The sequence below is a fragment of the Corapipo altera genome, unplaced genomic scaffold (genome assembly GCF_003945725.1).
Source record: "Corapipo altera isolate COAL_440 unplaced genomic scaffold, ASM394572v1 61286, whole genome shotgun sequence".
Lineage (NCBI taxonomy): Eukaryota > Metazoa > Chordata > Aves > Passeriformes > Pipridae > Corapipo > Corapipo altera.
The window spans coordinates 465,229-486,758 of record NW_020884907.1 but is presented as its reverse complement, the minus strand read 5'-3'; the positions used below and the strand labels follow the sequence as shown (position 1 = coordinate 486,758).

At 37.7% G+C, this 21,530-nt stretch overlaps 1 protein-coding gene across 5 annotated transcripts in view; it reads right to left on the bottom strand.

Moving 5' to 3' along the window:
• AP3S1 (adaptor related protein complex 3 subunit sigma 1) overlaps window positions 1-21,506 on the bottom strand; it is a 31,061-nt gene extending 9,555 nt beyond the window's left edge. The window contains exons 1-6 of one of the 5 annotated variants that reach the window (XM_027652514.1): window positions 21,233-21,506; window positions 19,996-20,039; window positions 18,625-18,716; window positions 16,099-16,210; window positions 8,937-9,008; window positions 865-972 (exon numbers count right to left, since the gene is read on the bottom strand). In XM_027652514.1, coding sequence (XP_027508315.1) covers window positions 865-972; window positions 8,937-9,008; window positions 16,099-16,210; window positions 18,625-18,716; window positions 19,996-20,013 — 402 coding nt within the window. In that variant the 5' untranslated portion in view covers window positions 20,014-20,039; window positions 21,233-21,506. The remainder of the gene's footprint in view (window positions 1-864; window positions 973-8,936; window positions 9,009-16,098; window positions 16,211-18,624; window positions 18,717-19,995; window positions 20,040-21,232) is intronic. The other 4 variants (XM_027652515.1, XM_027652516.1, XM_027652512.1 and 1 more) reach the window with 4 other exon arrangements.
• Window positions 21,507-21,530: the final 24 nt, after the last annotated feature.

Below are 21,530 nucleotides of genomic sequence, written 5' to 3'. Positions count from 1 at the left end.
CAAAGATTTGTTGAGAAATTTTAATATTATGCTTTGAAAATCTGATGATGTGCTCTTCTGTGGAATTACCCTCATCAATAAGAATCAAACACAGACTTAGCTAAGATGTACTAGCAGTATTTTGGCTTCTAAGGCATATCTGGTGACGTTAAAGGAACAATAATATTCTGTGTCATAATTAAAGTCATTCTAAAATCCTTTCTTAGTCTAAGTGTCTTTCCTAAACACAAGTTCAACAATTTTTGAATTGAAAAGGGATTCCCACAACTTACGTGAGCTCCCTCACTCAGACCACTATAGGTATATAGAGAATATAATTTTCTCACTCACTGAACACCAAAGGTTCAGATTGCCAAAACCGCAAAATTCATATTTACTTTAAAGGGTCTAAAACTGGGCTTTAAATTCTATCTAGTCCATTTCGGCCTGATTTACTTTTTTGTGTTGCAGTATTACTGCTGTCATTTATTTCAGGTTCTCAAAACATACTCGCAGACAGTAGTCTTTGTAGACACTTTGTAGACCTTGTTTCTTTATCTAATTTTATTTTGTTAGAGTCAGTAGTCCAGCACAGTATACATGTTGGAAATAAAGGGTTTCTGTAAGACAACTACAGAAGTATCTCAATAGCAATGGCACACAATGCTATTAGATACAAATAGCAAAAACTAATCAGCAGTGAGTCTAAGCAATTATTACTTATGATGAAAGGTACAACATCCTCAGATACTTCGTAAATTTCTGACATTATAAGCAAGCAGTTTATACTACATAGTTTGCTAGTGAAGGACAAATAGCATTATATAGCATGCACTTACTACAACCACTTTACAGTTTACAAACTACACAGTGCATCACTCTTACCTCAGATTTCTCCAGTTTATTTTGAGCATCAATTTGAGTGACAATTTCATTCATGTTGGTCTCCAAAACCATTCCACCCATGACCATTTCGGCCAATATATTATGGACCTAAAAGAGACCAAAAGAGAATTTAAAAATGCAAGACATCCTACGCGCAATCTGGAGAGATGTTATTCAGATTCCTCAATGCAGGAAAACATATATTCTGTAAATCACTTAATTAATGTTAGCAATTAATTTAAAACCATTTGGGAACAAAGCTCACAACTTAATTTTCCTTTCTCCAGTACCTTCTTTGCTCATATCTGTTACAAACTCATCTTCTACACCATTTCACTTATCAATGCCAGAAGAAACTTTCACATTCCTCTTTCTTTCAGTTCCTGTTTTCTATCCAATGATTATGGACATAAATTCAAATTAGCATCAATAGCAGTAATACTCCTAGGGAGCAGGTTCTACGAGATGAAATTAATTACTCACAAATAGAGGCATAAAAACTACTTTGGGCTACACCTGTAAAGGAAGAGAGATGATGCTCACCCATCATGGGTACCAAGATTAGTCTTGGAAGTAGAATTGACATTCCTGAGCTACACCAGAAATATGGAGACTTCAGCATCTAGGACTAAGACTGACAGCTAGACCTTGAACTGAAGGACCATATAAAGCAGCTGAGGACATTAAAGAAATGGGTATGTTCAAATATGGGAACTATTATAAAATATATACACGAAAAAAGGTATTGGTTTTTTCATTAACCAAAAAATAACAATAACCACTAACAGCATTTAGAAGACAACACATCTCTACCACTCATGATGGTCACAAAGTTTGGTACAAGGTCTCTACAGTAAGTACACGTTATGCATGACGGTTCAGAGAACAACTCTATGATGTAACCTATCTGATGAATTTTTTCTATGAGGAGGCACACATAAACTCAAGAAGCAGCCAAGCTTAAGCAATAAGAACTAGATTATATGGTCTTCAGAGGTCCCTTTCAGCGTAAACTATTCCACGATTCTAAGAATTAAAAACATGAACTGTAATAATAAAAAAAGAGGCTTCTCGAGCACATAGACCACAGACAATAAAAGTAAGGTTGCAGCCCAACTGCAACAACAGATCAAGGCAACCACTTCTTGACAACCAAGAGAAAGAATTGGATTTACATGTTCAAGTAAGCATCTCACCAAGGCATCAGTTCCCCTTAGTGTAAACTCTGAAAGAAGTCTGCAACATGCTAGCAAACTACAGATTAAGAAGGAACTGATATGGGAGCACTCTCTGCAGACAAAAAAGGGGTAGAAGGCAAACTTTAGGCTTCCAGCCAGCTGTAGCACTGATGCCATAACTATATAAAATTGCAGCATACTGTTGTCAACATTCAGCCCTCAGCAGTTATTGATGCTATCCTTATTATGATGGATGCAGTGAAGAAGAAGAACGAATACAATTCTGAATACAGCTTCTCACAAATAAATTTGCTCATAATTGAGACTGCATAAGCAAATTTACAAATACTACATGGAAACAACAGCAGGAATATAATTTTTTTTCCTAAAGCATACTCCTTCACAGAGGAAATCTTAGTATTTCTCTATCAAAACATTAAGAAAACACCCTCCTTAATCTTCTTAGTCATAAAGAAACATTACCGCCTAGCAGTTCTTCTGATATTTCACAGTCTTTCATATTCCAGAAGATATATACCATAACATTTGCCTTTCCATCATCCAAGTTGCTTTAAAATATGAAAACTGAAATTTCTAATTATGCTTTGAAATTATGAAATTATGCTTGGTTAGGAAAGCCAAAGCACTGACAAAAGTAAATCTGACCAACAAAATCAAGGTTAACAAAAAAAGCTTCTGTAGGTACACTGGTGATAAAAGGTAGACTAGGGAAAATATGGGTCCTCTCAGGAAGGATATAGGAGACCTAGTTAGCCAGGATGTAAATAACTTTTTTGCCTCAGTCTTCACCAGCCAATAGTCAAGCCACACAACCCAAGTTGCAGAGGGTAGAAGTAGGGAGCAGGAGAATGAAGAACTGCACACTGCAGGAGAAGATTGGATCCAAGAGCATTTAAGGAAACTGAAGGTGCAGAAGTCCATGGGACCTGATAAGATACATCAACGGATCCTGAGGGAACTGGCTAAGACACTATCCATCATATTTGAGAAGTCATGGCAGTCCAGTGAACTTGCCACCAACTGAAAAACAGGAAACTTAACCTCCATTTTTAAGAAGGGAAGTAAGGAAGATCTAGGGAACAACAGGCCACTCAGCCTTACCCCAGTGCCTGGCAAAACCACGGAGCTGATCCTCCTGGGAACTATGCTAAGGCTCACAGAAAATACCGAGCTGATTGGTGACAGGCTTCACTGATGACAAATCATGCCTGACAAATTTGGTGGCCTTCTACGACAGGATTACAGAGACTGTGGATGAAGAAAGAGTGACTGACCTCATCTACCTGGACTTGTGTAAGGCATTTGACACTGTCCCACACAACATCCTTGTCTCTAAACCAGAGAGACACGGACTTGACATCTGGACCACTCGATGGATATGGAAAAAACTGGAAGCTTACACTCAGAGAGTTGCAGCAGCTCCATGTCCAAGTGGAGACCATTGATGAGAGGCTTCCTCAGGGAACCTTGGGACTGGTGCTGCTAAATATCTTTGTCAGTGACATGGGTAGTGGGATGGAGTGCACCCTCAGCAAGTTCACTGATGACACAAGGCTGTGTGGTGCCATCAACATGCTGGAGGGAAGGGATGACGCTGGAGGGACCTGGACAGGCCTGAGAGGTGGGTCTGAGTGAACCTCATGAAGTTCAGCAAGGTCAAGTACAACATCCTGCACCTGGGTCTCGGCAGTCCTGAGCAGAACTACAGTCTGGGCAGAGAATGGACCAAGAACAGCCCTGGGGACAAGGACTTGGGAGCATTGGTGGATGAGAAGCTTAACATGAGCCAGCAATGTGCATTTGCAGTCCAGAAAATCAACCCCATCCTGGGCTGCATCAAAAGCAGCGTGGCCAGCAGGTCAAGGGAAGTGATTCTGACACTCTGCTCTGTTCTTGTGAGACCTCAGTTGAATTCTGCATCCAGTTCTGGGGCCCCCAGGACAAGAAAGATGTAGACCTGTTGGAACAAGTCGAGAAGAGTCACAATGATGATTAGAGGGCTGGAAGACCTCTGCTATGAGGAAAGGCTGAGAGTTGTTCAGTTTGGAGAAGAGAAGGCTCTAGGGAGAACTTCCTGAAGACTTCCACTACATAGAGGAATCCCACAAAAAAGCTGAAGATGGACTTTCACAGAATATATAGCAATAGGACAAGGGGGAATGGCTTTTAGACAAGAGAAGGCAGATAGGATATCTGGAGAAAATTCTTTACTGTGAAGATGGTGAGGCACTGGCACAGGTTGCCCAGAGAAGTTGTGGGTGCCCTGGTTCTGGAAGTATTCATATTTGTGTGTGCAGATTTGAGCAACTTGGTCTAGTGGAAGGTGTCCCTGTCCATGGCAGGAGGGTTAGAACTATTGGATCTTAAAGGTCCATTCCAACTGAAACCATTCTGTGATTCTATGATGATGCATACTTGAAAAACTTTATTCTAGTTTATTATCTATTTTCAGTGATTCACCAGTGGAGACTTAAAAAAAATCTTAACAGTAGTACTTATCCTGATACAAATTCTCTTCTTCCAAATATCTCCAACTTAAGGATTTCTGAAACACAGACTTCTTGCTGCTTCTTGGTATAGTATTGCATTTTATAGCTTCAGTTAGAATTTCTTCTTTGGTTAATTACCTTTGAACCTACTTAAAATATTCTTGGTATCTATGATAAAATGGAACAGTGACATTCTGTAATTTAGTTATCAACCACAAAAAAACATTTTCTTTGTTTCAAACTTCCTGAGATTTTATCTGATATCCCACTGCTCTTTATTTCTGACACAGTTGTTCATTTTCTTCAGGCTTGTTCTGGTTTTCCCACACCTTTTTTCTACATACTTCTTGCTTCTCTGACTCCAATATCTTGAATATTTAACTTTTTCCTCCATGCAAACTCTTTCATACTTTGGATCATACTTTCTCTGTATTTTTTCACACTTTTAGTATGCAATATTGAAGACTAACACATAGTATTTAAAAATGTTTAAAGCATGGATTGCTTTAAAGAAGTTTAACCATTTTCTTTGAATTGCCCCATTTTTCTTTTAAGGGAGAAGAATATTTTCTAAATAACAGTATATCATTAATTTTATTTGTTAATCTGTATATCACAGCTATGACCCATACTGTTATGTAACTATTGTAATCCTTTGACTCCCTTCTCTTAAATACATAAGTTTGCCCATATATGAGCAGCAGCAAGACAAAAATTTTTAATATTAACTGGTTTTTCTTTATTTTTTCATTGTAAATACATAATTAGCAAATACACATCACTTTCATTTTTCTTATTGAAAAAAATCACTAATTATTTTCCTAAACAAAAAAATCTGAACTAAAAAAGCATTAAGTGACAACAAAGTGCAAAATACACTTCAACAGTCTATTCCAAACAGTGTTTAAGTGAAAAACTGAAGGCACAGGGAATAGACCTCATATTACAAAAGAGATCTGACAGTTGAGAACATCAGCTTTTCAAAATCTGAAATTGCTCTTTTGTAACAAAAATTTTGAGGTGTTTTTACAAAAATCAACAGAACTTCCTATTTGTGTTCCACGTATTCTCTAAAACCATAAACACATATCCTAGCAAACGGGGGAAGGAATGCATCAAGAAAAAACTCTCCCAGGAAAATTTAGCAAACACATTTTCTTGTCTTTAAGCAATTTGATTCACTGGGTTTACTGTTCTGGTCAGATAATAAACTCTTGGAAGAGATCATGATACTCCCAGGGATATTTCAACAGATGCCAAAAAGCTTGTGAAAAAATAAAAGTATTTCCTTACATCCCTAACTGAATGCATTCTATTATTTTAATTGTAAAATATTCTTAGGATAGCTTTCTATGATGCCTTTTCCATCAGAATGCATTACACTCCTGGACTCAGTGTAGGAATCAGTACAGGACTGAAATAAATCTCCTCCCCTTCTGGAAAATGCCTTGCTCAGCTATGGCAAGTTTGTTTGTTTCCTTGTAATACAGATGATTTTTAAAGAGAATCCAAATTGTTTCTATGTACAAACTACACTAGCCAATACCCCAAATCCTCCTTTGCTATAGCACATTAGAAATACTATCTCATTCCCACCAATATTCCACTCTTCAGATGAACTTCTAGTACTATACCAATATTCCTTGCATAAGCATCTCTCTTGACCCCAGACATCACTGGATCCTGTACAATGATAAAGGCCTGATGAAGGTAAATGTTTTCTTATAGAAATACCAAACAAAACGCTACTAGAGAGGTAACAGCTGTTGAGACTACATAGTTTAACTCTTTCACATGCCAAATCATTTTTTTACAGGAAAGGTATTCCTTGGTGTTTAGGCAGCTCTAGCAAGAGAATGGCAAGAAAGCCACTTTCTACAGCTCCATCAAAAACTGAAAACACAGAAAAATTCTTATCCAAATCAGCTAGCCAATCCTCACTTTTCTCAACACCAGACCACTCAAAACACAAAGATTTGAAAGGTTTCACCCCAAAAAGCTCTCACATTACTCCATTACAAGTAAGATTCTGTCTAGACCAAACATGCAGCAGCATTTGCTGTTTCCCCCCTTTGCACACTTGCAATACATTAACACTAGGCCACAAATATCTGATGAGAGAAAGTTAATGTGCTGTAACTCAGAAGGCTCAATGCATTTTGCTTCTTGACTGCTTCAGCAGTTTAAAGGAAATTTAATACTATAATTTCATTCTCACACATACATCTTCCTGTTTTGTTCTCAGACCTACAAGAACACTGATGAACTTAAACTAGAGGAAAAAAAAGAAAGCATAGAGACAACATCAGATTAGTTACAACTGCACAACTAATGCTACTGTACAGCTGGTAGCAGCCTTGCCTTACAACGGATGTTCAGCTCTCTTTATTTTTCACTGTATTCAGTACAGTATTCTTTTGTTGATCTATGATCAAGTAAAAAAATCACTGCCCTCGTTAACGTGATGCTCAAAATTTCTTTAACTCAAGGTTTCACTGATCCTTTGTTGTGGAATCGGATTACTTTGAATAAAATATCTAACTAGTATTTAGAGTTCGCATTTTTCTCAGAGTTTGAAAATTCTAGTCTAAACATTTAATAGGATTCTCAGGCAGATTTTTAGGTTTTAGTAAATCAAATTTTTAGTAAAATGAAACTGTTAAAATTCTTCAATTTGACAAATAAATTTCAAGAAGGAAGTATCATCTCACACCCAACAGAAAGTAAAATATTCTTCAAGAAATTTAATATTTTGAAGCACCTAAGTTCTCTATGTTTCTTCTGTAAAATGTAAAAGATTACTGTGTTAAGAAATAATCCTGAATGAAACATGTTACAAAGCAACAGTTTGGAGTACATATCAACCAAAGTATCCTTCAGCTAGAGACCAAACTCTTCCCCACAAAACGACTGCAGTATTTTTGTTCTTTAAGCTCCAAGACTCACATATATAAGCCACTAATAAATTGGTTTGTATTTTAATTTGCCATTTTGGAAATATCCAACATGTTCCAGTCAGACTAGAAATCCTAATGACTTTTCATTAGCGATGTATCAGTTCAAACAGTAACTGAAGGTCACATGCATTTCTCTGTCTGGTCAAGGTACAAGTGTTTCTTCCCAAAGGAGTTTCTGATTTTGAAACAAACTGAGTCAGTTTGAAATGGCCATTTCAGACATTTGATTTGGTATGATTTTTATTCTACTTTTTCTATCTTAATTTTCATTGACATCTTTTGCTGTTGATGCAAAAAGATGTTCACAGATAGGGAAAGGTGAATGCACTGAAAGCAGTGGCAGGCACAAAATGCAACTGAAGGAATAAATACTATATATTCCATGCTCAGCATTTTAGATATTACACCAAGAGATGTCAAAGTCCTTTTAAATGAAAGATTACTATAGAAACATCATTTCTCAAAACTAGATTAATAAATAAAACACTTATTCCTTATAGATGGGAACATTCAAACAAGATTTTCCAAATACTTAGAAACAAAGACATAAAGTCTGTTTGAGATTTGGAACAGAAAGATCCACACAGCATTTAAGCTACATAATCATAGCATATGAAAGTCAAGTGCCAACCTTAACTGGAAAACCTGTAGTAACTTCAGTTCTGCATTATGCAATACCTAACCATAAACAAAATAGAATACATTATTTCTTGAAACTAATCCTACTCTAAGAATATTCAGATGTCTTGGATTTTACAACTTAATGTGCAATATTATTATGCAAATCTCCCACATTATTTTATTGTTCCTCAGAAAGACATGTTCCACTGGTTCCACTACAGCTTTCAAACAATAAAAATAATATTTTAACAGAAATGGTCTAGATTTCACTGATAAATAAATCACAGAATCATTAAGGTTGGAAAAGATCTCCAAGATCATTGAGTTCAACCTTTGATAGACCACTACCATGTCAAATAAACCACAGCATGAAGTACCACATCCAGTCGTTTCATGAACACCTCCAGGTATGGTGATTGCACCACTTCCCCAGGCAGCCCATTCCAATGCTTGACTACCCTTTCAGTGAAGAAATTCTTCCTCATGTCCAGCCTACACCTCTCCTGCAACAGCTTGAAGCCATTTTCTCTTGTGCTGTCACTTGCTGCCTGGGAGAAGAGGTTGAGCCCCACCTTGCTACAAGCTCCTTTGAGGTAGTAGTAAACAGCAATGAGGTCCCCCCAAGCCTCCTTTTCTCCAGGCTAAACCCCACCTTCCTCAGCTGTTCCTCATAAAACTTACTCTCTAGACCCTTCACCAGCTTCACTGAGATCTCAGGAAAGTAGAATCACTGCAGTTTCATACCAAATACCAGCTGAACCAAATATTTTACTTGACAAATATATTACAGGAGGTCATCACAGTACCTTGTCTACATGGAAAATTAAATCCAGTTCACAGACATTTTCAAAACATTTGTCTAGTGTTTCCACAAATACCTGTAAAGAAAAAAAAAAAAGCCAGAGGTCAAGCTTTAACAAAAATTCAATAATTTCATTAAGTGTGAGGTTTGAGAAAAGCAAGTACAGAAATTAAACAAAGGTCAGATTTTAAGGCATTAAAAGCATCTACAGAAATTATGTGGTTAACATTATTATGTCAACAGAATGTTATCTACGTAGAGGTCACAACTGTACACACAAGCCAGTTTATGTCAATGCTTTGCTAAAACTCATGAAGTTTTAGAAAAGTTACATCTTGAAAAAACAGTAACATCACCAATGCTACAATTTTCTCAGCTGTGATTCAAAGTGTCCCTTCCCTTTTCATTAGAACCCAACTATTAAGTAAAAAAAAAGAAAAAAAAGTCAGCTTTTCTATTACTGTTACTATTTTTAGCAATTACTACCTTGCAGGTATCTCCCAGTTAACCAGACTACTGCTAACTTTTGCTACACAGGCATGTGCAATGCAAACTGTCAGCATCATACAAGTTTGTCAACATTACTGCTTCCAGCAGTACAGCAGTTTTCACTTGACTCAGACCCATTGAATTCAGGGTGGACCAAGGAAAAAGGCAGCTGTCTTAATGTCACATCTGCTGATCCTGTCAGGCACAAATTTACAAAAGTCTAGCAGTTTATAACCCCTCCCTGAATCTATAATATAAGAGGACAAAGTAGAAAAATCAGAGCAGCTGCTGAACTCCAGCCGCCGATGTTCCCTGCCAGATACGGACTGTACACTACTTTGCTGCACACTAACAGGTTCTCTGGTACTCACGTTTGCCTGTTTTGACACCAAGAGCACCACAGTATCCAATTAGGCCAGACAATGAAATGCTGATTGTACATGCATTCCTTAAGCTCTGGAATGCCAATCACCATGTGCTTGTGGTGAGTGCTGACAAAGACTCCAGTCTTAAGACAGGTATAAGCACAGTTCCCTTTATGCATGGGATAACTCCTACAGACATAGATGTGTTAACCCTCTCTAAGTTTGAGTTTGAGAGCTTAGCGCCTTAGAAGTTAAAAAGAATTTCTGTAAGAATTTACTGACCATTTGTTAATGACAAACAGATAAATTGCAACTGGTTGGAGATTTTAATCTCAGTTTTATATGTTTCAGAACCATTTTCTCACAATAAGCATTTAATATTATTTATTAAGCTGTCACTGTATGCAGGGGTTTTTTTCAATTCTAAACCCAAACCCTAAAGCAGCAATATGGAAGATAAACACCTAATTTTGATTCTTTATTCAACATGATTTATTAATCCCACCTTAGTATTTGAGATGAACCAGATTTCAAACTGCCTAGGCCCAGAGGAATAGGAATGAAGCCATGTCAGAAGCCATGTTCTGACATAGATCACAAATTCATTTAGGTTGGAAACAATTTCTAAGATAAATTAGTCAAACAGTTAATCCAGCACTGCCAAATCTAGCTCTAAACCATGTCCCTAAGCACCACCTCTAAATGTTTTTTGAACACTTCCAGTAATGGTGACTCCATCACTTCCCTGAGCAGCCCATTTCCATGCCTGACCAGCCCTTCAGGGAAGAATTTTTTCCTAATACCCAACCTAAACCTCCCCTGGCACTATTTGAGGCTGTTTCCTCTTGTCCTATCACTTCTTCTTTGGGAGAAGAAACAGACCTCTCTGTTTCACGTAGTTCTAGAATTCTAGAGTAATAAGATCTCCCCAGTCCTCTTTTTTAGCATGCTAAACACACCCAGCTCCCTCAGCAACTCCTCATAAGACTTGAAGTCCAGACCCTTTGTCATCTCCATTGCCTTTCTGTGGACTTCCTCCAGCACCTCAATGACTTTCTTGTAGTGATAGGCTAAAACTGAACACAAGATTCCAAGGTGTAGGCTCACCAGTGCCAAGTACAGGGGGATGATCTCTGGTCACACTATTGCTGACCCAAGCCAGCCTTTGGCCTTCTTGGCTACCTGGGCACACTGCTGATTCATGGTCAGCTGCTGTTGGCCAGCACTCCCTGGTCCTTTTCTGCCAGGCAGCTTTCTAGCCACTCTCCCCCAGTCTGTGGTGCTGCAGGGGAATGTTGTGGTCCAAAGGCAGGATCCAGCACTTGATCTTGGCCCACCAATCCAGCCAGTCCAGACCCCTCTGCAGAGCCTTCCTACCCTCCAGCAGATCAACATTCCCAACCAAGTCAGGGTCACCTGCAAACCGGCTGAGTGAGCACTCAATCCCCTCGTCCAGATCACTGAGCCCTGGGGAACACCACTTGTGACCAGATGCCAGTAGGATGTAACTCCATTCAACACCATTCTTTGTGGATAAAGGCCTGTTTCTACAGACATGTACTTATGTCTACAGATCCAGTGAAATGGGTTTACTTGACATACGCCATTCCCAGGTGTCTACCTGGCATATGCATAAAGATTACTTTTACATCTGAGTCCCTGATTCTCAGATCCTACTTATACTCTAAAAGAGAAGAGGATCACACCCTGCTGTTACTATTACTACTATTATCGATGTCCATTTTAAAGTCAAAGTACATGTGTTTAGAAAAAGGACTATTATTTAATATCAAAATACAAATCTGTAATTTAAAACTAGGAACATGGAGCATATTCAGAAGCAGACTCAAGACAATAAGGTTCACTGACAAGTTAACTAAGTAAATGAATATGCTTCTGTTAATTTATACTGAAGCTAAGCAAAGCAGATTTTTCTTTCTTAAAGAATTTGTTAATTTGCTGTGGCAATAACAATCTTCGATAAAGAAGGGATGTGAGCAAACAGAAAAACTTATATGTTAAGCAGAACAACTACATGTTTGACAACCGTGTGCAGCAAGACAAATGACCAAAGATGTTCTCTTACTTTCCTTGTACCTTAGGAGACTGCAATTACAAGGACAGTGCTGTTTGATATTAGCTGCAAGAAGAAGTATGGAAACAGAGTGTAAATTAAATGCTTCCTCCAGTGGTTTTAGTTACAAGAGCTACCAGCTTGACACTATTTTTGAAAGAAAATATACCTCATATATATCCCCAAGTTTGCATATGAATTCACATACTCTGACTTCAACATTTGTCTAGCTCCTTGGAAAACAAAGGAACATATTAAAACCAATTCAGAAGTCTTAAAAAAAGCTCCCCACAGATACCTGTATTTAGTAGCAGCATGCATGCTCACGCATCAACATTACAAAAGTTTTATTTTTGTGACCTTCTTCCAGTAACTAGGGCTTCTATAACAACACTTGATTCATAGTTACAATGGCTACTTTTAAACCTTTACCTATTACATAGCAATACCATCCCATACTGAATGAACTCTCAGATCTCTGCTTGCAATGCATGACCAGTAATGCACAACAAATGCTTTTTAATCTAAGCAAGGAAATCAGCTGGCACTGAGTATTCTTCAGAGAGATTTTTCACTGGTTAAGGATTTCTCATGGAAACTTTGGAAACTCCCTCAATCTTCCATTCAAAATGAAGAGTTCAGAGTAAAGCCAGCAGTGACAACGTTTACATCTGTTATGAATAACTGGTCTTTTAAAGTGTTAGTCTGTAAGGTAAAACAGATTTTTTTTACACTAACATCCTTGGCCTATTTTAAGATGCCTTCAATTATCAAGATGGTAAATAAAATTAGAGCCACTTTCATCATAATTTTAGTTGAGTCAAATGAATCGCATGCTATGGCAAGCAGTGATAGAATTTCAGTACTTTAGTAATCACTTCAGATGCTGCAGACTTGTAGATCAATAGTCAAAAGAGAAAACATATCAATTGGTTTGGGACACACGTATCCTCCACACACATCACTTCAGATGCACCTTGTAATGTTATATTGGAAGGGTAACATAAATAAATGAGTCAAATAGCAGGAAAATAAGGATGCACACACAATGAATTACTAGCTCCCCCTTGTGCTTCATTTTTGAAACTATAATCTTTTACAGTTCAAAGAAAAACTCATGCACATCTCCATGTAAGTAAAAAGAAAAAAAGGGGAGGGGGGAAAAAAAAACCAAAACCCTACACCAACAAAACACTGAATCGTTACTGGATATATACAAGCCAGGAGCTCTCTCTATTTGGCCACCTTTACAATAAAGGGCTTCTTTTTAAAATAAGTAACACAACAAAGGAATAAAAAATACATTAATATTGGGAAGATAACAAGGCTAGCAGAAAAATCAGAAAATCTAATCAATTAAATGTATCTGGGAATAGAAAATGTCAAATATCAAAAGCAAGTACAAAGGATGAACTAAAAACAACAGGGGTGAATCATATCAAGATTATCCCCTCCTTCTTCCTTAGCTAAACAGCAATGGCAAATTTGAGGACAGAATTAATCCAATCTGCCCATGATGAGTTCTCATCCCAGTCATATGCCTCACTCTTTTTTATTTAACTAGCACAAAAAGCAGCATATCTGGTCAGGATGCTTTGTCTTTAAGAACTGAGAAAAACATCTTACATGAATTGCACTTCATGCATCTTACTGAACAACATTATTGTGCAAGACTCTACAGAAATTTTCACAGAAGACTGATCTCACAGCCACTGCTGTTTGTCTTCACAGCCTCATGTCTTCAAAGTACAGCAACGGGCCAAGACACTCAGAAATTCTTAGAGCTGACGTAAGTTTTTGGGCCCATAAGATAGTTAGGTAAATGTAACGTAAAAATGTAATAGTAAATGTCCCTCATTCTCCTCATGGCAGTCTACAGCTAGTTATATTTTCTTATGTATTTTATTTCCATGTACTAAAACCTTATACTTCACAGATTAACACAAAAGAGTCTGAAAGAGCTACAATTCATGACATAATTTACACTGACTCCAGAAGACTGCAAAACAAGCATAGCAGAGATGCTGACCTATCTTCCAAACCAACAAAGCAAAAAACAATAAAAAGAAAATTCTGTTTATATAAAAAAAAAACAAAGTAAATGGACAAAAAATAACAACATGAATTTGCCTTATGTGTTCAAGCATAGATATCCAAGTTGAACACAGTATCAAATCTGAGGCAGTCTACGATTTGTAAGGCATACCTACATACATATTCATTAAGCCCAAGTCAAGACGACTTAACTATGAAACAGCTCTGACCTAATGGTGACACAACTGGCCTTCACAGAAGTATCTTAAGTATTACAACTTTATTGAATACTGAAATTATATGACAATTACAACTTCATGATGAAAAGAGCTGCAGACTGTCATACGTAGTCTAATCTACTATGGATTTATTCAGTTTACAAGACAGAAAACTCTTAAGTGTTATACTGATTTCTAGGTTCATATCACCAGTTTATTTTCCATCACAAACTGATCCTCTACATATCTACTTATTTAAACAATTCATTATATGTATGATTCATAAAAAAGTCCAGATGTGTTACCTGCATTGTCTCTGAACTACAATAAACAAAGATGTCCCAACAAAAAGCAAACAAAGCTTATTTGCTTGAGTGGATGTGTATGTGTATATACTGCCAGTCTGCATTGCACATGGGGTTGAGATGTAATAATAAACTTTCTGAGGGCACTTTTCCAGTGTAAGATACATTTAATTCTGATTGCTATTGCTAAGAGGATTAAACAGATCCTTCTTGTGAGCCAGACTGAAAATTGAAAACGTTTAACTAATCTCTGTATACTCTACCCTATAATCGAATGGTTGAATTACCATGATTTAGGAACACTGAACAGCTACAGGTACTGCGGTGAGACTGTATGATTTATAAACAAAATCATGCAGGTTAGAAAAATAAAGTATTTATACAAATCATATATGATTTGCAGAAGACACTGTATTTGAGGAGTTAGTGATGTTGAACAGCCATGTCTGCTCTATTGGGCCTGTATTTTATTAATGTAATCTATAACCTATAATGTCCTGCGGCATGATAAACTGTAGCGGATCAAAGAGTGGTATGTATTGATCCTGATCAAGAAACTGTTGCATATTTAGGAGTTAGTGACACAGATAACACAACATGAATAGGCACAGGTCTGTGCTGTGCTACACAAATTCCTTGGCTAAGGAATAAACTCAGCCAGTTCACTGTGACAGAGGAGCCTGCAGGCAGCTCCCACTTGGTACCAGTGATCGTGACACTTCAGTGGCCTTGCCTGTACCTCAAAGTGCAGCAAGAAGTTCTCCTGAGAAAATCCTTTAGGAAGAGTTGTTTTCCTGGGAGTAAATTATATAATAGCTCAAAGGTCCAAAAAAGGAAGAGCTTCTCTCCATGCACAGGATCTGCTCAGCAAAGCACACCATTGGAAAATCCACCTGGGCTCCACTGTGTGCCACCTGAGCACAGAATCCCCAGCATCTGAAGGGGTGTAAGATTTACTATCTACATTCATCTTATTCTGTTCTATTAAGCAGTTATTAAGCCATTTGTATCACTGAGCCTTTCTTAGTGAGATACAGAAAGAACCTGTATGAGCCTTCTTTTCCTGACCAACCCCCACTACCCACTTCAAGCCCCCGGTGCAGAACACACACCTAGGGGATCATTTGCATTCCCTTTCCAAGGTGTATCTGCAAAAACCTCATAAGCCACAAGGAAAGTTTCATCCAAAGAGGTTTTGGATGAGGTTTTTTATCCATTATACATTTGTACTGAATATTTATTTATCTATTTATCTATCTATCTGTGCGTGTGTGTTTCTCTGACTGTGTATACATAAACACATATATATATATGGGGCTTTATGTATCAAGGTTCTCATAGTCTACACTTGTCTAGCAAATGTTTGATCTGCACCATTTTTACCTGCAGCCAAAACAAGGCCTTGAAAAGCTAAGGCAATAAATAGCTCCTGATTGTGTTCAGCAGGTTCCAAAGTTTTCTTACTTTCTCATCAACCTGGAAAACACCTTTTTCAATGCCCAGAAATCTGCAAATAATCTAAAAGTAATACTCAGGTATGGTTTAAGTGTGAAAGTGACCTTCACTTCCAAATATTACAAAAAAAGGCACGGTTAAATATTTAAGTTCTAAGGTACTTCAAAGCTGAATTCCACCTACTAAGAAAAAAAACCCAAAACCACAAAGCAGCAAAAAACCTTACTTGTATGAGGTCTAAAATACCCAGCTCACTTTCTGAAGAATCCACACAGAAGACAAAGTACAAGGTGGCATAGTGTCGATAAATTAGTTTGTTATCAGATCCACCTATTAATCTAAACAGGAAAGAAAAAAGGAAAGCTGAGTTAGCATCTCAGGATAAGCTGGGCAAATCCTCACAGTTATTTCAGTTAATAGAAGTCCTATTGTTAAAGCCTGGACCATTCCCAAGTCCAACTACATCATAACTACTTTTATTTTGTGATATAATTCCAAAAGACAGTTACATTTACCATACAAACACAGTTATTCTTACCCATATGGATAACATCAACATAAGAACCTTTTTATTAAAATCAATTCATGCAGATCATAAACAGGTATTAAATGGACTTGCATTCCACACTAGCAGGCACTGTCCAATGATTAATCTGCTTTACAGATTAAAAGAGTGTATGCCTATGAATCCTTCCCTACCCTTCTCAGAGGAGCATCAACAGAAAAAGAAAACTATAATGGAGATTGGCATTTGGATTACAGAAAAAGCCTTAAACTGGGTTTATGATCGACTTAATAACCAAGAACATGTAACACTTGTGCTATAAAATGTTTCATAAGAAATAAGACTGTACTACAACCAATATTTTATGATGCAATGTTACAGCCACAGAAACAATTACGTTTTCATGGACTCACTAACTGTCAAGTCACTGAACAAGAAGAGGTCTTAAGAGGTATGTTCTTCCACTCTTCTGCCACAGCCTTCCCAAAAAAGGCACTTAAATAGGAGATCTACATCAGTTCACTGACATTTGTTTTGAGCTGTATGAGGCCTGGTCATCTAGAAATGAAAACATTTTTAGGCTGAACCTACATGGCCATGAACATCATAATTATTCCTTAATTCTGCACCAGAAATGAATCACCAGTACCATAACTCATCCCTTTACTTTCTGTCTCTATCATAGGGAAAGAATACAAATAAATAAATAAATAAAAATAAAATAAAAAGAGCAATAAATCTTACAGATCATTTTGCTTAAGCACATTAATGCTTGGCAGGGAATGGGAGTGGGGGCAGTGAAGGGAAGGGAAACCCTTCATTCCTGAAGAGCAGAAACTATGTTTACTTATCAGACAAAAATATTACAAATAAATAGGGAAGTGGAGAGAAATGGCAATTAAAGTTTCCTCTTTTATGACTTATTTACCCAATTCTTTCATACACTTCAGTACATACAGTTCCACATATAAACTGTTGCAGCCTCTGGGTAAACTGCAAACTATAAAGTGATCCCTGTCCCCATAGAAAAAAAAAACTGAAAAAATATACTGAAATTGTAACCCTAGAATTGAGCAGTAGGAGGAAAGCCAGATCTGTGTTCTGTCTTAGTTTATTTTTGTTGAGCAGCTATGATTCTTTTAAAAAGCTCTAAATGGCTTCTTTCTCTTACAGAATTCAAGCCAGCCTGTTTCCAACTTGAAATCATCTCCAAGAACCTAATGATAGAATCACCATATCAATGATCAAATAGTTAGGAAAGAACAATTTCAATTTAAAATATAGTGATTAAAAAAAACTAGAATCATCTTGATCGAGAAAAAAGATATCATAGCTGACATGCTACAGCTAAGCATCCAACTGACTCTGCACACAGAAAATCTAGGTGTCAGCCGACTAACCTTTAGTAATCATAAGTTTCCATAACTATAATATTTAACAGATTAAGATAATGTCTGTCACACACTGGAGATCATAAGCTTTCTCCAACAATTATGACCCCTTTTCCTAGAAGGTGGCTTTTAAACTATTTACTCTTGATGATTAATAAATAACTCAAAATAAAGCACATCTTCATTTCAGAATTTCTTCACTTTGACTAAACTAAGACCACTTTCAAAAAACCACCTAGATGATTCAAGAAGGAATATTTAGTGTCTGTCTTCTTGAGACACAACACATAAGTCTGGCTTTCCTCCTAGTTTGCTTTTCCTATATTAATTAAAAGTCTTGGTTGAAATTGTACTAGTTAACACATAGAAAACCTATTTTTTTTCTTCCTGGTTTATATAGCAAGCCCAAACACTGATAAAAAGGCTAAGGAACCCTACTATCAGAGGCTGTCCACTCAAATTTTAGGAGTTCAAGCCAAATTGCCAGATCTAAAATATTTTCATTTTCTCAGTGGGTATGGCAAAGGCCAATGCCTCTTAAAATGAGACCAGAAATCTCTAGCTTGATTATAGGGAAACATCATCTATTTGTTCCTTCCCCATCTTTGTGTCTGAAACAATCATGGCACTAGATACAGCACTAGAAAAAGAGTAGTTTTATTGCCTAACACATTTGGATACATATATCTATGCTTCAGTTACTAAAGAAGATATACAGCTGGTGCATCACTCTTTGTGTATTAAAAAATGTGACATGGTATTTACATTACAGTTGTAAAAAGTTATATTACAATCAGCAGTAATAATACTTGAAAGTCAATAAGTATTGGGTGTTTATTTCAAACTTGATACTTACAGTCCTCCTTCTAGAAAATTACAGACATTTTCATCACGTTTCGATACTAAATGGAAAGTTTCTCTGATAATTTGTTGCTGCGTATCTTCACTCTAAGAAAAAAAACATACTTTGCTAAAAAGGATTGACAAGGCACAGCACACACGGCTAATAAACAGAACACAAAGTGTATCAGCAGCTTCAAACTATCTACCCCTTAAGGTTCAAATCTACCAGTTAACAAGTTGCATATTGCTTTTGTCATTTCAACACCAAAAGCCATAGTTACAACTTGCAGAAGAATGTATTACTGAGAAACAACTGTGGAAAAGTGATTGGTTTTAAGAAACTTCCTTAAAAAATTCATCGAAAAGTAATTTCTTCAAGTAAACTGGAAGCCTTCTCAAGTATTCTGAATTTTTTGTATCTCAGTCTAAGCAGCTACAGAAACTACTTTCACCCATAAACAGAGAGGAAAACAAATTTTCCAAAGCTTGAAGGGCATGGGGAAGTGAAAAATTCCACAGTACATAACTCTTTCCGAAGTAGCTTAAAATACAAGGGCATCATGAGCAATAGGTTCTCCTAAGCCATGAACTTAACTGTTAACAAATCAGAAACATCACTTCTGAGTTCTTCTGACTCTTCCGAAAGTTATCTTTAACTTTGAAATTACAGCCACAGGTATGTATTTTGAAAGATAAAATGATGGTACACGTATCTTCCTACCTAACTGCCATAAATTATTATTTTGCTACCTAACTGCAAAATATTACTAACTTAATATCATGCAGTTTCCATTCTCATACATATCAGGTAAAAGGGTTAAACACATTTTATAAGTTTTGGTATCATAAAGCAAACAAATACTTCTTTCACAGATCTGACCAAATAAATCTGTCTAGAAAGCAGGAGACACTTCCACTTGTCGTAAAAAAGTTGAGATTTGCCTCCAATACTTGTTCAATTAACACTAAAGAATGTACAAGTTTAAAAGAGCCATAAATAAACGACTTATTGAAATCACACACAAAAATATAAACAAGACAATTGTACCTGTTTCCGTGCACCACAAAGCTTTAGGGAAATCACTTAATCCCATAATTTCTTAATTTCATTTGCTATTCAAAATTTCAAAGCGTTCTGTTTATACAGACATGTTACCCTACTCTAAGCATTGAGAATTTGTTCAAAGCCCATTTATGAAAGTAATAGAGCAGAATGGTTTTACAAGAAAAATCTAGTACCCTCTGGCCATTTACTCCTCTCTTCCCCTGCTTCTTCTCCCTTCCTGGACTCCTGAGTACACAACAGTAACAGAAGACAGAAAGAGGCAATTGCATTTGAATGAAAATGAGAATGGAAATAATTTACATATTAATACAAGTTTACCTTTCCAAAGTCTTTCATCTGTGAATTTAATTGCTAGCTGCACATTGGGGGGGGAGGAAGAAGAAAGAAAAGGGGAAAAAATAGAAACTTATTAAGTTACTGTAGCTCTGCAATTGAAATTATCAAGAACAGAGCATGGACACATCTTTATGTGCAGGTGAGAATATTCCGTTCTAATTTTTAAATTAGAAATGGAAAACTAAAGACATCTACTTGGTAACTCAGAAAAAAGAAAATAAGTTCACAAAGCTCTATTAAAATTTCCCAGTATTGGCTAAGAAGAAGGGATCAAATTCAGTCATTAATAGGAATGACCTGTATCAGTTCCTCTCCTTCAATTCAAAGCCTGTGTAAACTGAAGTGTGACAGTCATCATTTCTGCTCTGAGGTGCAGAAGTAAGATCCATCTGTTTCAAAAAACTGTGATTTCTGTAACAGCCAGAATTGCAAGAAAGTGGCCACAAATCCAAGTAAGTAACTGCACTACTGAAAAATAATAATTTGCTTATACAACTCTTAGAAGCACCAGCTGTTCTCTTGTATTTCAATGATCAAGGCCAGACCGTGTAGATTTTAGCCTATTTGCGGGGAAATACAGAATGCTCAAAACACTACCTTAAAATTTCTTTCCTTGAACTAAATCTCTTTTCCTTGAACAAAATCAACAGTTTCCACACTGTTTCTCAGTTCCCTGAGTCTGCACTTTCTTTTTATTCAGATCAAGTGCTTTGTGCTGCATTTTCAGAGCTGCTCTGCTACTTACTTTCTCCCACGCAGAAGAACATTATTTTCTATTTTATCACATTTTCGTGTCGACTGTATTATTACAGCATACTGAGCGTTTCCAAAGGAAAAGGTTCTGCCTCCTGAACCTGTGAGTCCCAATAAACTCATCTCAGAGGTTCTGAGCCCTCTGCAACAGCACAGTCCTACAGCACATCAGGCTGAAAACACAGCTGCGTTCAGAACAGCAGCTCAGAGCCAGGTCTGCTGCCGGACTAAACTCCCTCCCTTCACCTTTAGAGCTACTGAAGGGCAATTCCCAGTGGGAACACCACAGGCTAGAGGAACAGCTTTCCTCGAAGCCTCGTTCAGCCGGTCTCAGCACCTCCACTTCCCCCTGGCGCTGCCCCGGGCCCAGCGCAGCCGGCAGGGCCGGGCCGGCCCAGGTGTCCCGGTGTGCGATCCCCGCCCGCCCCGCCCCGCCCGGCCCGGCCCGGCCCGGCCCTGCCCGTACATAGCGCTGGTAGAACTTGGAGAGCCGCGGCTTGCCGTGGTTGTTGAAGATGAGGATGGCTTTGATCATGGTGGGGCGGCGGCGGGGGCCGGGCCTGCTGCGCGGTGCTGTGTCCCCCTCCCTTCCTATTCCTCCTCCTCCTCTCCTTCCTTCTTTTTTATCTCCTCCTTCCTCTTCCTCTCTCCACGTCTCCGGGGGGGGGTCGCGCGCACACCACGTGCCGGGCGGGGCGCGGCCGCTGCCGGCGGGACGGCTCGCGCCGCACGTGACGCGCCCGGCGTGCCCACGTGACGAGAAA